We start from the raw sequence: 16,815 nt of genomic DNA on the forward strand, positions 1-16,815 counted from the left end.
TCGGTGGGGGGAGGACCCTGGGAGGTCCAGGCGCCAAGTTACGAACTGGCGGTGGAAGGGGGGATTTGGACAATGGGCCCCATTTCATTTCTAGCAAACAGGGGAGCACGTCAACCACGCTACGCCGACAGCTCCGTGTGTGGGTCCGTGTCGAGAGAGGGGTGAGCGCGTGTGCAGCAATGGAGCGTGTCATGTGGGGCATGAGCCAGAGGTTGTTTGCAGAAGAATATTTGAACTGAAACTTATCTTAGATTACATTCATTTGTAGAGGAAACTAAGATGCATTGTCTCTGGAAATGTTTCTACAACGAGACGCAAGACACGGGACCTGGTCCCTCGACGCCCCCCCGTGAAAGCCGACCCTGCTGCCCGCCTGTCAGTGGGCCAGGGCTAGGCTCGCGTTGGATGTGTAAGGGGAGTCAGAGTATTTTAAGTAATTACACGCTGCTTGTCTAACGTGTGTCATGTGATAAGACAGCGCTGATTCATATTATAATAGAGACGTTGTGTCGTGCGTGTGCGTGTGGTGCTGTGTTCGATTCCCGCTCACGGCCAACACCAGTGACAATTATAATTATCATCACTTATCCCGAGTCTGTTAAGGCGATGTGGCGCAGGTTTCAACCGTGCAGGCGGTGCAACTGCCACAGTGCCCACAAGACGGAGGCGCCGAGGAGCCAGGTAACGAAAGGCACACTGGGTGGGGGTGGGGGTCCATATCATTCCTTGCACTGGAGCCCGTGCCGACCAAACTCGGCCACTGCGGAGAGAAGATCATGGATGTGTCCCTGTTTAACTGTCCTTCACTCCAGCATTGTTTGTTGCTCTCCGCTTCCCCGGGGTGGGCGAGGAGCGGCGAGACCCACGCGGCTCCCGAGATGATGAATCTGTATCGATGAAGCTGCACTGATTCACTCTTCACGGATGCTGCGGATGACTTGTCCGTAATGTATTATTTTCACACCGCCACACGCGCCGCTTTGCTGTGTCCCAGACTTGTGTGGCAGGGCAAGCCGACTGACATTTGGACACTTCCCATTGATTAGACAAGCATATTTAATTATGGAAATAAACGCACTCTGAACTTGACTTCTCTCCAACTCAGACCTCATTTACCGAGACGTTTCACGACTTAAAGCACAGACGGCTCTTGATTATTCGGCGGTAATGTGGGGGGGGGGGGACTGCCCAGATAAAACAAAACAGATAATGCAAATCGGATATGTAAATGAGGCTCCGGCTATACAATAATTGTTCAGCTTCGTAACATGGACATGGAGATGGAGAACACGCTGCCCGTTGTGACTGCCAACGTATCAGTTTACTTTGCGACGTGTTTGCAGTCGTGTGCGCATCGAGGCCCATACGTTTTAGTCACGGCTAGGCTCTGTCATGGTCTCTAACACAGCTCACCGCAGGTTTGCGTCGCTCAGTGGCTTGCAAAGACGCCCGAGCAGCTCAGCAATGGCTCGGCTCACGTTCAGCGTGTGGAATTATCGAGCATTGCTGGAACCGTGCTCAGAGGCGGCACATGACTTTGAGCCAGCTCACTCGAGCCAGAGCCAAGCCTGAACCGAGCCGTGACTAAGAATACGGGCCTGAGACTTGGACCTCCGACGGGTGAGGAGCGGCTCATAATGACGCCTGGGTGTGCAATTAAAGGTGCAAATGAGCCCGGGTAATCTGCCCACTCCACGGATAGTCACAAGATCACTGGAGTATTGCCCCCTGTGCTCTAATGAGCTTTGGCCGACGGTCATCTTCGTTCATAATCCTGCGACGGAAATTCCACATTCATTTGGCATCGACACGGTTACCTGTGCCATCACTCCTCACGAGCCGCCGTGGAACATTTCTCTAAGGTTCATAATGTAGCTCCTTTTATAATAGAAATAAAGCACTTACATGCCGCACGTGCCTGATGCTTGTTAAACAAGTCTCATGTGATAAACAGTGCCGATTCAAATTACGAGTGACCTGTGTGTGTCACGTGAGGTAGAGTGCACACTCAAATGAATCAGCAGTCTACACATCGCATGGGATATGTTTAGCAATCATCAGGCATGTGCAGCAGTTAAATTTTTTTATTGCAACAGAGATACAATGTTAAATTAAGATTTTTGTTTTAACAAAGTCGTGAGCGAGGACTGAACTTGGAATATCCTGGCATGTGGCATCGCCCCCTACCCGCAGACAAATGCCTCGGGTCACTTTTGCAAACAAGCCTATTCTGATATCGTGAGTTCTCACATAGTTAAACAAAAATAAACTTGAAACATTAACTACCCATTGGACAACGGTTGCATCGATCACCGATTGACCAAGTGATGTTCCCCAAGACGAACCCCAAAGGAATCACGGTCCGATCGATCCTGGTTGGGATTTGAACTCACACTCCCTTTTGGCGGAGGTGCTGCTGCTTCTATCAAGCACTTTGCGCGCTGGCCCTGGTTTCCGCGCGAGTTAATTCTTTTGCCACGAATGACAACCGACAGCCCTTTCGGAGTAAAAACAAAAACCCACTTTACTGGATACACAGTGAAAACAATGTTTACCATTATAACAGGTGTTGATTTATTGTTGTTATTTTTTTTTATTAACAGGGTTCCAACTTCCCATATTAGTGATAAAACATATTGTACAAAACAGAATGCCCTGTAAAATATTCAGACCTGAACAAATACATCCTCTCTGAAAGCTTGCGGTATTGATCGTAGTTGTTATTGTGTTGTCTTTTTTTAATAACAATATTTATTGTTTTGAAACTAATTTATTTCGGCATTAGGGCATGCTTGCATGGCTTTCATATCGCGTCCATCATGTACACTACAGAGGATCTTATAGTGAATGCACGCAGCCACGCACGTGCACACACAAACTATTTCTCATCCAGGTCATGAGTTCCACTATTCGGCGACCGACGTTTATATTTTACAAAGTGCCGGCGAGCACACAAAACAGCGGGGGAGGGGACCCCAAAAAATATCTGGAGACAAAAAAACAGAACGATACTTCTTGATGTACGTGACGTCTTTTTAACTTAACATTCCTGATAGATCATGGTCTCCGATGGTGCAGGAACTGTATTTTCATCTTGCTTTAAAGCAAAAACCTTATTATCCTGTGTGAGTGCGCAAGTGTGAAATATATGCGTGCGTGCGGAGCGGAGACGCAGTGGTTCACGCACTACACCATGAACCCGATGACCTTGATTAAATTCCCAGCCACGGATAATTTCAGTGGCCAGTCCCATCTAAACCGTTCCTGGACCTCCCATAGGTTGAATCAACCATGAATGAGGACATGGTGTGTGCAAACATGGCAAAGGGGAGGCAAAGGCGGATGGGCATAATGCTGGCCACACGACACCGCCATGTGCTGTGCCAAGCCTTAATAGGTGTTCGGTAACATCACTTTACCCATCAGTCTATGGCTATACGGGAATCTTTATTGTTGTCCTAACAGATGAAAACAAGTCATTGTTAAGCCTTGTATATAGATGTGAGCAGTGGGCATAATTGTGCGGGCATGAATTTATTTATTTAACAACCACAAATGTGGTAGAAATAATTCACCATGGGAGCTAAGATATTTCTCAATATAATATGGATATATCTGGTTCAGGAAAGCAGACCTACTTCACTTTGCAGGCACTAATAATGCCCTGGCATTCTGTGCCATTTTATCACCCTCCCTAGCAGACACTTTTTGATAACATCCGTATATCCGGTGAGGTACAGCCGCAGAAAATAAAACGTATGCCCCCCATCTGCCAGCAGAAATCTCACAAATGTTAAAATTATCAAAACGCAGTCCCATATCACCGAGAACCACTGGCCAAATAAAAGCTACTGTGTTTTAAGTCTCTCAAACCATGCATCTCAAGCCATTGAAAGAAAACCAAAATTTCAAACTGATCATTGTGCAGAATGTGTTTTTTGGGGAAGAAGAGAAAATTAGGAGAAAATTAAATATAAACTAATCCCTTTCTGCAGCAAAAATGTTCATGGCCCAAGCACATGGCTGCTCTAACATCTCTCAAATCTCTCATTGCATTCCATCGCACACCACCTGACCCCACTGGCACACAAGGCCGCCTCTCGTCCGAGCGGCCGATAATCTTAATCCGTAATCTCATTCAGCAGAGCCTCCTCCTTGAGGGCAGTTATCGCTCAGAAATATTGCAGCTCCGCCCGCCGTCACCCGCGGGGCCGATGGCTGCACACAAACGCAACAGGATCAGGGTCTGACGGTATCGTGGCAGTAGACGGTATCGTGACAGCTCGGTGGCCTCGGCCCGGTGGCCTCGGCCCGGTGACCTCGGCCTGGTGACCTCAAGGGGCCTCGTTCACTCCCCCACGCGCTCGCAAGACGCCGGGCGAACGTGGCTCCCGTGCGTTATCTAGAGTGCCGCGCGCCGCACCCCTCTAACGTCAACATCGTAGCCTTAGATGTTTAAACAAAAAAAACCAGAGAGAGAAAAAAAGTGTCAGCTTTAGTAAGTTTTCATCTCTTTTTTTCTTGTCTTTTTTATTATTATTTTTACAATTAATGTTATAGTGACCGCTATTACAAGACCAGAAGTCTACAATGCTAAGCTGAGAACAGTTATCTTGCACGTCTACACGTTATTTTACAGCTTTGTGTAATGAAGCAAAATGTTAGTTTGCGAGAGTTACTTTTGATCAAAATGCTACGGTATGTTATTAATATCATCGTATTTAGGTCCACTCATTTTGTTCAGTACAAAAAAATGAAATTCTCTTTTAAGTAAAATTATTTTATGCTGTCTCCTATAAATTATGACAAGAAACCCCCGGCAGTGAATGCGAGTGAGAGCAGAGTTCTTGGTTTGTTGCCAAAAGGCGTCAAGCGAAATTCAGCCAAACAAAGACTCCCGTGTCTTGGGGAAAAGACCGATTTGCGGTGCACAACCGGTAACCCCCCCCCTGCCCACCACCGTCATGCACAGACGACATGAAAAGTGATCTGATTAACCGCAAAGCTCCCTGAGTTTAGGCATCAGCGACCGCCTCTCGAACGCAAATGAATTCCCGTGGAGTCGCACCCCTCGCGCCACACAGCTAACACCTTCGGTCCCACGTCCATCTGCCGTCGCCCCCTCCTCCTTCTGCTGCTGCCGCTGCTGATTATAATGTACGATTTGTTGGCCATTCCTCTTGATATCTCTTGCTGAAATTCTTTTTTTCTTTATGCAGCTTAGAAACAAGTGCTCAGCTGAATCGGCTGAGCTGTGTTCTCTCAACGTCGGCAGTGCCGTATACAGTAGATGTGCAGTCATCATCGTCGTCGCTGGCGTCATAATCATCAACTTCATCGTTGTCGGAGAAGTTCACAGTGAACTGTGGGAGATCAGCCACATTCTCGTTCCCAGGGTCATCGTGGAAAAAAATGCCCGTCCCAGCAGGATTTTGATTTCCATTGCTTGCCAATATTTAATTCCGTGCATGTTTTTTTTTTGTCAATTAATTCTTATCAAATTAAAAACTTTTTTTTCATTTTGATGATTTTCATTATGTTTCAGCTCAGCTGCTCAAGGTAGGATTTCTAGGCTCTACGTGTTTTTTGAAATAAACACATTTTCAGGGGACACAGACGTCTGAAACTCATTGGCATTGCTATTTACAGCTCTCCGGAACTGTGCGTGTGCGGCCACGCGTCCTAAGCGAGATCGGGTCTCTGCTCTCGTGAACGAGTCTGTAACGCCGCAACGAGCCCGGCGCTCGGAGGCCGTCGTGACCCACGCAGTCCATGAAAGGTCAAAGTTCATCGCCTTGCAACCACCCCAGGCCCCACAGCTCAAGTCCAGCTGGAGAAGAATGGCAGACCCGCTTCAGTAGATCACCTCGTAGACAGTGGCCTTCTTGTCCCCGGAGCCAGTGACGATGTACTTGTCATCGCCCGAGATGTCACAGCTGAGCACTGATGACGATTCTTTCGACTGTAACAAGACGACAGACAGCAGTGTCATTACAATATTTCAATGGCTTTGGTAGGGTACATTCATAATAATGCCCTTCATTCAGTAAAGGCGCGCTCCTCAATGCAGGGGAGTCCTGCATTGAAATATTTGGACAATTCCATTTGGCATGTGGGAGGAAACCAGAGTACCCTGAGAAAAGCCATGCATATGAGATAAGGACCAAAGCAATGCTCAAAGGGTTCAAGTATCCATTGCTGTACTATTCTTTGACCACCTAAAAGCCCAATCCTACAAAACCTGGTACTACCCATCCAGGGATTATTCAGACTCAATCCAACTTAGCTTTTGAGATCCGACAAGATCAGGTGTATGTATGGTGATTTGGTGAAAGGGAACATTAAAATATTAACCGGCGTAAAAAGTTTGCCAAGAGCTGTTACGTGGGACACAGCGAGGGTGGTAAATGTTCCATGCGCCAAAACATAAAGATCCCCTGCATAATCTTCGTTTCAGTTTCATTTGTTTGGTATAGCCCTGTGAGCCATTCGGCTCTTGAACTGGGCGCAACAGCAACAAACAAAAACCAAAAACATGAACAAGAAAACATCTTAAAGTGACTACGTCACTGCGCAAACAGAAAAATCCAGGAAAAAACTGTAAAGTCTTTCATAAAAAAAGCACCGTACACCAACGCTATGTGCAAACATTCCAGTGGGATGCAAGTCAAACAACAACAACAACCACAAGACAACTTAGATTAAAGCCATCATTCTAACTTCATACTACAACAAACAAACATAGCCAAACCAACAGACTTTTGAGGAAAGTACTCTGAGCGAGCATCTACAAAGGCTGGTACAGCACATCAGGGGGTGGGTGGCCAACCCCATGCCTGGCCACCTTTGTCTCCCCAGTGCTGACATTTTTACACACTGCACCAGGTACTCGTTTGAGGCTGAGCAGTGGCCATGAGTTGGAATCAAACTCGTGTGGCCGGGTTTGTAATGCTACACTACTGCTCCATGGCCAGATTGTCATGCAGCCATGCAGCTGTTGAACATTTATCATGGAAATCATCTTCCAGTGGCTACACGGCTCCAACTTGTGACCCAGAAATGTTTTTTTGGGTTGTAAGATTCCACCAACACGGCTATTAATAGACTCAATGTTAGCTGTGGTTCTTTTTAAAATATTTTAATCAGGAGGAAAAAACATATCCTGAATTCTGTATCGACTCTCTGTCTTGGCTTTGGACACAGAAGAGGAAAGTCTGTATTCAAGTCGATCGTTTTGAATACTTTGTCGACAAAGCACACTGCTCCTGTTCTGTATAGTAAAATAAAACAACGCTTTTGTATGCTACGGACTGAGACTCGGGGTTTTGTGGCGATTGCTAGGAAAACAAAGTCACGTTGGTGATGAGAAGAGCTAACTGTCGTCACGTGGAATAAAAAAAAGGACATTCTGATATTGGCTATGGAGAAGACAAACGGGCCACTGTGTGGCCTCTGAGAACTTGGCTCGACGTCCGGTGGCACGGCTGGACGGCCGGATCAAGGGGGGCAGGGGGCTGCCAAGCGTCGGGCACGCCCATGTTTACGAACGTCTGGCCGTCCCAGCACGATCGCCATTACTCGAGGAGCGCCACATCGTGCTAAGCTCCAGACGGCCGGGCCAATAAATCCGCGCGCGCTTTGACCTCGGCCGCGCTTTGACCTCGGCCGCGTTTCTGCCGACGCGTCTTCGGGTCGTACCGCGTGTCGTTTGGTATGACGTCCGACGTTTCGTTCCACGCCACGCGCAAAATGTCGCGCGTCGTGCCCGACGATGCATGGTGCGTAACCCCAGAGCTATGCAGCGCAACCGCCAAAACCCATACGGGGTTTAATTTCGGCCCCGGGTCTGTATAGGTCAGCAAACCGGAAAATATTTCCACACTCAGATTTAGTACACCTTTGGCTATGGCTGTGGCTACTAGTCACATACTATCAGCCAGTCTCACCGGCGACCTGGAAAATATTTGGTGATAAATTAAGCCTCTCCCCCGACCCACCCTGCCCCTCATCCTTTGTTGCAAAACCACCATTCTCACCTGAAAGATGCTGGCCCCGTACGGTGTCCTCCAGGCATTGAGTAGGTTGTCCTTGCCCGTGCTGACGAACCACTTGCCTGCACAGCGCAGAGTGCAACGCCATGTCAACGATCACGCATTCCGCCGACTTTCAAGTGCGCACACAACAATCCACCAGCAATTCAAACGGCGGCAAAGGCACGCTTGATGAAAATTGCACACGTGCATATGTGCGCGTGTTGTACGTATGTTGAACTTCTTTCGCACCATACGTATCCAACCGTGCTAATCGGAGGTGCAGGGGAAGGACAACAAACTGAATACAAAAAGCAGTTCTAAAGAAATTAGTTTTAAAATTTTGTTTTAAATGTGCAAAGCTCCAGTTGCTTCCTAATGTCAGAAGGAAGAGCATTCCAGACGACCGCAAAAAAGCATCTGAAAGCGCACAATGCAGTGACCGTCTTTGTTCGATGGCAAGTCAAAATCCGCAGCTGCGAGGATGACCGGAGTTTGCCTGATGGTTATGGTGCTTGATGACATCAGCAAAGTATTGTGGTTAATTTGTGGCAAGCACTTTGTGTGAAATTAGCGCGACCGTATCATGTTTTCGTTCAGCAACCAGAAGTCAATGTAGCTCGGTGAGCGATATAGGGGGGGTGGGGGGGACCATTGTCTTTGTTTTGCCTTACCGCAGTGGGCGAACTTGAGTGAGAGCACGCAGCTCTCATGCAGGTGCAGCTGATACTTGTCCGGTTTCATGCAGTGCAGCACCTCCACGTTGCTGCTCTCCATGCCCACGGCGAGCCACTCGCCCGTCGGGCAGTAGCCCAGCGAGAAGATCTGATGGCACGTGGACCGGGGAGAGAAGTTTTACGATGATTGTAACTACACTGGCGAAGGTGATGGTTGTGATTACAATGATGGAGACGACGGTGACAGTGATGATAATGGCGGTGATGATGGTGGTGGTGTTGGTAACGATGACCATGCCATCGACTGTGCGAGTGACGATCGTAGTTATGAAAATAGCCAACGATTCTGGTGACCCAAGTTCATCAGAGTGAAAGAGTCAGTGTTCTACAAAGCTCACTTGGGCAATGGGCTTAACTTATTGTCCAGTCAGTGGCATAAATCCCATGTTCCTATGAGCAGCTTCTGCACAGGACGATCTTTGTTCATATTGCTCCAAGGGGTGCAGTTTCAGCATTTCGTAATCCCAGAGCAGCAGCAGGATACAATGATGCTGATGATGATGACGAGCTTCATAGCTCATCGGATTCCTCCAGTATATATACATATTCTGATTCTGACAAATGTTGATGTTGTTGATGACACTGGAGCCAAATCCAACTTGGCAGAAGCCTAAAGCCACGCTCTCACAGCTGAGAACTCTGCTAATACATCCAACTGAGCAAATCTGTATCCCGGCCTTGACGATGGCCATGGCAGTGGCAAATGGTGGTGATGGCGTAAAGGCGCTCACCTGCGAGGTGAAGTCGTGCTGCTGTAGCTGCCGTCCCTCGCGCAGGTCCCAGGAACGCACCGTGTTGTCTAGGCCGCCCGTCCACAGCTTCATGCCGTCGTGCGAGATGTCGATGCAGCTGGCACCGTCCGTGTGGCCCTGGAACTGCCTGTGATGGAGTCGCGCGCGCGCGCATGGGAGCAGAGGTTGGTCAATGAAGCTACGTTTCTCTGTCCAGCACGAACATTTTCTTCTGCAAACTACAGCCCTTTACAAATACACTGTTGGACAAAGGCCAAGGTACTATATATCCGTCCATCTATGTAATTGTCCATCGTAGGGCAACACTAATATTTTTCACGAAAACTACCAAACCTCTAAAAGAAGCACTACGAAACTTTCCTAGATGAGACTCTCTCCGAGCCTTGTCCGAGGCCCCATCTGAAGCCCTTTGTGAGGGCCCCACCAGATTTAGAGATTTGAGGCTCAAGGCAAATTGCACCAGCTCTGCACCTGTAGAAAGATCGCGGATTGGTTACGTGCGACCCAGACCCAGAGCGCGAGCCTCACCTGACGAGCGTCTGGTTGTGCAGGTCCCACACGGCGATGTTGCCGTCGCTGCAGCAGGAGAAGCACACCTTGGAGTCAGGACTGATAGCGAGTGCGTAGCACGCGGGCGCCGACGATGTCAGCTCCGCCTTGATGCGCGGCGTCGGTGCCGCCAAATCCCAGATGGACAGTGTGCTCGCCTCGCCACCCACGATCAGCGTGCGCCCGTCCGGCAGCAGCTTGCATGAGCGGATGTAGTTGTCCCGGTTCTGCAAGGGTGGGTGCGCGATAGGGCACCGTTCGATGTGAAGCCACTAAACGTCCCGGCTTGACAGGGAAAAGTCCCGGTCATTTCATGAAGGCTCTCCTAATGTCCAGAAGCATTTGTGAAGAGTCGGGATTTTTTTTTTACCAGCTTAGAATCGTCGGGACTCGTCCTCGACTCGAGATATGAGTGAAGCGGTGCTACCTGCGTAGTGGGCAGGGATGGCAGAGGACTAGGTGGGGCCTACGAGCGGTAGTGGAGGCCAACGTCAGAAAGAGTGGAGGTTACTAGCTGCGAGGGCATTACTAGTGGTCGAGTAGGCGTGGTTACTATAAAGTGGGCAGGGCTGACGGAGGAAGAAACTTCCAGCTGACCATATATATTCTGGTTGAGCCTCTTTGAAAATTGGCCATTTAAAATCAAATGGTCATTGTTCAGCGAGCCCACATGGTGGTGGTGGACGATGATGGAGGTGGTGATGTGACGTTGGGAGATGGGGTAAGCGCGGCACTGACCAGGCAGTCAAGCTGCGAGACGGGGCTCTTGCCGGCTGGGTCACGGATGTCCCACACCTTGACGCACCCCTTGCCCCCGGTGTAGACGTGGCGCGTCGGGTTGCTGATGGTGACGGCGCACACCACCTCGCCGTGGCCCAGCGTGCTGATCTGCCGCGCGTGACGCGGGATCCCCGGGCCGATGAGCGCGTCGGGCGGGAATGGCACGGGCTGCATCTGCCCGTCAGCGCTCACGTGGAACGAGTACGCCCTGAGGGGCGCGTGCGGAGAGACAGCGAAAGGCGAAATGGAGGATTAGAGACGCCTGAATGCAAGGTGCTGGCTGGCGGAGAATACGGAAGGCAGAGCAGAAAAAAACAAAACAACCCCCACGGAGAGAACGCGATGTTGCAGCGCACAGAGATAAAGACGCCACACATTAATTTGAAATATACTTTAATGAGAAAAAAAACATCACAAGACACAGCGTATCCATTGCACGACGGTCCCGAGACAAGCGTTGGCCGAAGAGCAAAGCGACACCCGACAAAACGCGCGTTCCATCAAATACGCCGGTGTGCGCGCACGCAAGCCCGCGGTCCCATCGGGGACGCACGGCACCCATGCGATCGACAAAGGTGCCGCCGCAAGTCCTGTGCCGGTGCTTACGGTTTTCCGCCGGGGATAGAGGCCAGGCCCGAGGGGATCCCGGGACCCCGCATGTGGGAGTGGGGATCGAAGCCAACCTGGGGAGGGGGACACAAACGACGGTGCGGTGCGTGAGCGTTCTACGTGGAACAATGCTCAAGCTCTCTTACATTTAGATATATTTATAGATATTTAGAAAAATTAAAACAATCTATTACAGGTCAGCCTTTAATGACCGATCAGACTCGTTGCTTGGACAGTATGACTTAAGTGCCTTTGAACTATACTGCACATGTCATATGATAATGCACTTTACTTGAAATCTTACGTTCTATTTTTAGACTTTAATTGTTAACTGTGAGTGATTGTTTAATTTTCGTTTAAGGTTTTTTTGTTTCTTGATATTTCGACCCTGTTGTTTTGAACGGTTATCAAATGTGGCACTGCATTGCTTTTGTGTTCCAGATGTCCTTTACAAAGAGACTTTGAGTCTCAAGGGGCTTTTAGCTGCTTTTAAATGAATAATGGATATTTATTGATTTGTTCAACACAGGTGCATCGACAGCGGTAAAGAGCCCATCTCATAGTCGAGTGAATCCATGCGCACACTCACGTACACTCACGTACGTACAGATTCACGCATGTGGGCTCAGCTCTACAAAGACCCCCCTCCCACCCTCCCCCCGTATAGCCTTGAACAGACTTTTGGGGCAAATACTCTTACTGAGCACCTATGAAGGCCGGCACTGCACACCAGAGGGTGGGTGTGAACACCCCCACGCCTGTCCACCTTTGTCTCCGCAGTGCTGATGTTTTTACACACCGCACCAGGTACTCATTTATGGCTGAGTCGATGTAGGCGAGGCACAGGATCGTAAACCCACACATACTCGCACGCACGTGCAAGCACGTATGCACACCCACATGCATACACGTGTACAAACACATAAAGACAAAGATCCGCAGTAAAGCCTTGACATACTATTGGGGCAAGTGCTGTCAGCATGTACAAACACACAGACACACAAACGTTCACACGCGCGAAGGCTCACCATGGGGTTACGTCCGTAAGCGGCGGCGGCAGCAGCTGCCACGGCGCTCATCTGCGGCGATGCCAAGTGCAGGCTGGCGTAGGCCCCCGCGGGGCTGCCCAGCTCGCTGCCATTCATGCCCGCGTGCGGGATCATGCCAAAGGGGCCCGGGTAGGGACCGGCGAACGGGGACCTCAGGGCAGGGCCTGCCCACGTACAACCACCACCACCCAAAAAAATAAAATATAGAAAATATGTAAGATTCGTCAATACAAAACGTAAACAAGATCGAACTAGAAGTCTCAGGCGTTTAGGTGTCGAGTGTGGACGCTCTCTTCTTAGTTATCAGTGGCAAATGCAGTTAATTGACATAAGAGTGGTAGAAGAAGTGTGAGCTCTTGATATCGTTGTGACGTTTATCCTGGAACTATAATGAAAATGTTGTTCTTTGTACGAGAAGACCTCCTGGTGAAATGCTATTAATATTACTATTCTCACTCCACTTTAATTGCCGTCCTGTAGGTAAGCAATGTCTGGGATTCCAAGATCAGGAATGACTTCAATAAATTAAGGAATTATCAGATGAGCAATCAAACAAATGAACAAACAAATTCACCCACGAATGAATGAACAAATGAGTGAATAAATCTTGACTTAAAAGCTTTCGTGACTGCAGGAATTCATATTCGTTGGGTCTTTCGGTAAAGTCACGTAGATAGGTTTGTTCTTTTCTTTGAACCGATCTACGTGACTTTACCGAAAGACAAATAAACGAATGAATGGACATGAATCTCGTCAAGGAGCATAAACCATCACGCAAACTCGGGTCATCCTCGCAGCGGCTCTTGGCTAACCATCGAACAAAGGCGGTCACTGCATTGCGCGCTTTCAGATGCGCTTCGGCAGCCCTCTGGAACACTCTTCCTTCCAATGTTAGGAAGCCCCTGGAGAAGTTGAACATACATACGTAGGAATAAACGAAAGTGCGATTGCACGAGCGGACGATTTTGTGTGCAGCGCATCTCACCGAGGGAGTCCATGCCCGGGGGTTTGCCCAGGACGGGGCGCAGGCCGGGCGTTCCGCTGGTGCCGGGCGTAGGCGCGTCACTGCGCGGAGTCGGCGTGTTCGACTTGGACATGGGCGTGTTTGATTTATCGTTCTGTGACGCCGAGAGACAGAGACAGAAAAAGCGCACGCACGCACTCACTCAACAGCCAGCTCTTCAACAACAAAATCACGTCATTGTTCGCAGTGCGGCTGTATTGGTGCGGCAGGTGGCGGTGGGGGGAGGGGGGTGGCGGGGGGAGGGGGTGGCGGGGGTTGGGGGGTGGCGGTAGTGGATGTGTGGCACCTACGTGGCCCATGTCTTTGGTCTTGGAGGAGGAGGGAGTGCTGCGAGAGGAGCCCACGGACGCCGGGCTGTTAGGGGCCACGTCACGCTTGGGCAGCCTCTGCTTGTCGAGGCCGTTCTCGCGAGGCGAGTGCGACGGGCTGCCCCTCGGGGACGATGGGTCCTGCGGGAACGAGGGCGACAGGAGGGACGCGATGTTGGCGGGGGAGTACGCCACGAGGTGAGGGATGGGTAGGGAAGGTACATAGGCAGTTTGGTGGGGAAGGAGGGTGGGTTGGTAGGTAGGTATGCAAGAATGAGGAAGATTGGTAGGTAGGCATGTAGATTTGTAGGTATGCAGGTGTTTGGATTTGTGGTAGGTATGACTGTTGAATTTGTATTATGACTGGGAAGGTAGGTAGGTATATACTTCAAATATATGTACTGTGCCACAAAATCAACAGAAAAACAAGAATGCGATAAGATGTAGTGCCAAATATATAATCATCGGCCATGAGCAATCCACTGCTGGACGAAGGCCTTCCCAAACCGCTACAATTTTCGATGGCAAATTTGGAAAAAGTCCGTATATATGTGTAAAAACAAGACAACATAAAATAGTAGCAATGCATGGTGCTCGAGTGAGGGCTTGGATGAACACAGTTGCCCTCTCTCCATCAACTGTGTATCATTTCAATATTGTAACATTCTTTAAGACAAAATTATAAACGGATGCCTCCTTGTTTTATGAACAGGTCGTCTACAGTCGTAGCGAAGGTGCTGAGTAAAGGTCTCCCAGTGAGGATATTTAAGAAAAGTATGTGAACACCGACACGCAGCAGGCTCAAAATCTGTGCGGCTGTGAAACCGACCTCGTTGGAAACGTCCACCACCAGGTTGTCATCGCTCTTGTCACCATCGCTGTCCTGCGAGTTAAAAATAAAGTGCGGCGTTTGGAACACGTGCAGCATCCTGCTAAGCATATTAAATGTGAGAGGGGTTAAGCAACTGGTTACTTAACTTTTGACGTTTAAACATTTTTGTTTATATATTTTTTTTATCAATGTGGTATTAAGAAAATGCTTAAGGCTAAAGGTATTTATTTTGTTTAAACAACATGCTTGAAAAGAGAGTGTTGCATGGCAACTGATGGTCGGTTTACAAACACCCTGCAATAGGCCTCACAGAAGGATATAAGACTGAATACAGAGGTGGGCCCTGTAAAGATCCTAGCTCCAGTCCCTCCAATAGGCATGCAAACGCTTTGCCCTCCTCGTGAACTGTCACGATACAGGGTCACAATTTGACTAAATCATTACCTTTCATGAACACTCTAGGAGATACAATTACACACTGCATACCAGATGAGAAAAACATTGATTCTCACACTCACAATTTGATGCATCATCTTGAGCACGAAAATGTATTTTAAGTGTTGAATCAATGCACCCTTACATGCCTACCTTCAAACCTGTTGCGCAAATCTCTGTCCCCACTTTCAACTCCGTAAGAACCCATGAAATAGGCAACGTTTATACAAAAAAAACCCGTCAGCTTCCTATCTCAGCGGTCCCCGACTGCAAGCGTTTGATTCAATAATCGATGTCCGTTAGCTATATATTTGATAAACTGACTCAGCGGCGAGCCTGCTGACCACTAACCTACCCGGCTGGCTTAATCAAATAACAAATGTCAAAGGGGACTAAGCCAATGGCCACATACGTATCGGCTGAGAGAGTCCTTGTCGTCAGCCTTCCTCTTCTTGGAGTCGCTCAGGTACTCAGAGGAGCTGCGGTGTTTCTCTGTGGCGCGCAGGCTGTCTGACGGCGAGATGGAGTTCGTCTGCAGGCACCGCAACACAGAAGGGTGGGGGGGAGCACAAACACAAAGCGTCCATCAGATAAATCATCCATCGTCGGCCATTTCACCGGCACGTCCATCCAGGCGCTCTTGAATTAAACGTTGTTATTTTACTTAAAATCCAGTGGTCACTGCTTCGATTCGATCTCCCTAACTCGGCAGATTAAACAATGGTGCCAGTTTTTTTTTTATCTCCTCCGCCTCTGTCCACCCAGCAGTACAACAGGGTACACAGCAGTTAGTGTATTGGCAGAATGTGTGCAGTGGAGTTGAAGTGTGGGTATCCCCACCTCTTCCAACATGTCTAGCCAGAATGGATAAGTAGGCCAAACACACTCTTAGAGGGGTTCTCTAGAGGGAACTAGAGAGACTCCTTGCCTGCTCACACAGTAGCGTGACCAAGTAATTGCAGGGCTGCACTTTTACTTTACTTAATGTATAATTTTTTTTGTAAATTGTAACTTAAAATTTTTAATTAATGTTGGTCAAAATTACATTTAGGGGAATAGCCCTCTTACGTTACACAAAGGAAGTAGTATGGATTTTTGACAGTGAGGCCGAGAGAACACTTTCAGCGAGGCCGATATCAGCCGTGTCCTCAGCCTCACCTTAACCCCAACCCTAACCTGTGCAGGATGTCCCAGACCTGCCTGATTACACGTGGGCACACATGGGGTGCCTAAACCCGAAGGACTGGCACGAACAAGTTTGGAGGCCTCACAGTGAAGTTGCCAACACTAAAATTTGTTTTTACCACATAAAGCAAATGGCATGAAGCAGTACAATTAACAAACAGCCAGTCTTTTGAGTCTCTAAATGAGCCTTGACATGGACTAGATTTTTACGTAAAAAAAGACATCATGAGACTCAAGGCAAGGATGGCAGCACATTGACCAGCAATCACAACGACGGATAAATCCGCTCCTTTTGTTCTGTAGATGTTTTGGGGGGTTTGGCGATGCAGCTTTCGCAAGCCACTGAATTAAGCTACGCGAAATGCCATGTGACTAACCAATGAAGCATTAAAACCTCAAGGGATACGGTAATAAAAGATGACGGTTCTATTTTCCATCTGCCAATTAAAGAGCGAATGGTGCGCGGGGTGGCCCTTTGTTGTTGGTCTGCGGGCAACATTTAAAAGATTTGCAGATTATCAATAT

The 16,815-nt window shown here is 48.7% G+C and overlaps 1 protein-coding gene across 3 annotated transcripts in view; it reads right to left on the reverse strand.

Moving 5' to 3' along the window:
• Nucleotides 1-1,380: 1,380 nt before the first annotated feature.
• LOC144930979 (transducin-like enhancer protein 4) overlaps nt 1,381-16,815 on the reverse strand; it is a 66,571-nt gene continuing 51,136 nt past the window's right edge. For 2 of the 3 annotated variants that reach the window (XM_078854809.1, XM_078854807.1), the window contains exons 9-20: nt 15,518-15,637; nt 14,668-14,721; nt 13,821-13,979; nt 13,492-13,624; nt 12,486-12,670; nt 11,455-11,531; nt 10,807-11,056; nt 10,048-10,295; nt 9,499-9,646; nt 8,705-8,855; nt 8,037-8,113; nt 1,381-5,962 (exon numbers count right to left, since the gene is read on the reverse strand). In XM_078854809.1, coding sequence (XP_078710935.1) covers nt 5,855-5,962; nt 8,037-8,113; nt 8,705-8,855; nt 9,499-9,646; nt 10,048-10,295; nt 10,807-11,056; nt 11,455-11,531; nt 12,486-12,670; nt 13,492-13,624; nt 13,821-13,979; nt 14,668-14,721; nt 15,518-15,637 — 1,710 coding nt within the window. In that variant the 3' untranslated portion in view covers nt 1,381-5,854. The remainder of the gene's footprint in view (nt 5,963-8,036; nt 8,114-8,704; nt 8,856-9,498; nt 9,647-10,047; nt 10,296-10,806; nt 11,057-11,454; nt 11,532-12,485; nt 12,671-13,491; nt 13,625-13,820; nt 13,980-14,667; nt 14,722-15,517; nt 15,638-16,815) is intronic. The other variant, XM_078854808.1, reaches the window with a different exon arrangement.

Source organism: Lampetra fluviatilis, chromosome 3 (genome assembly GCF_964198595.1).
Source record: "Lampetra fluviatilis chromosome 3, kcLamFluv1.1, whole genome shotgun sequence".
NCBI classification, from domain to species: domain Eukaryota; kingdom Metazoa; phylum Chordata; class Hyperoartia; order Petromyzontiformes; family Petromyzontidae; genus Lampetra; species Lampetra fluviatilis.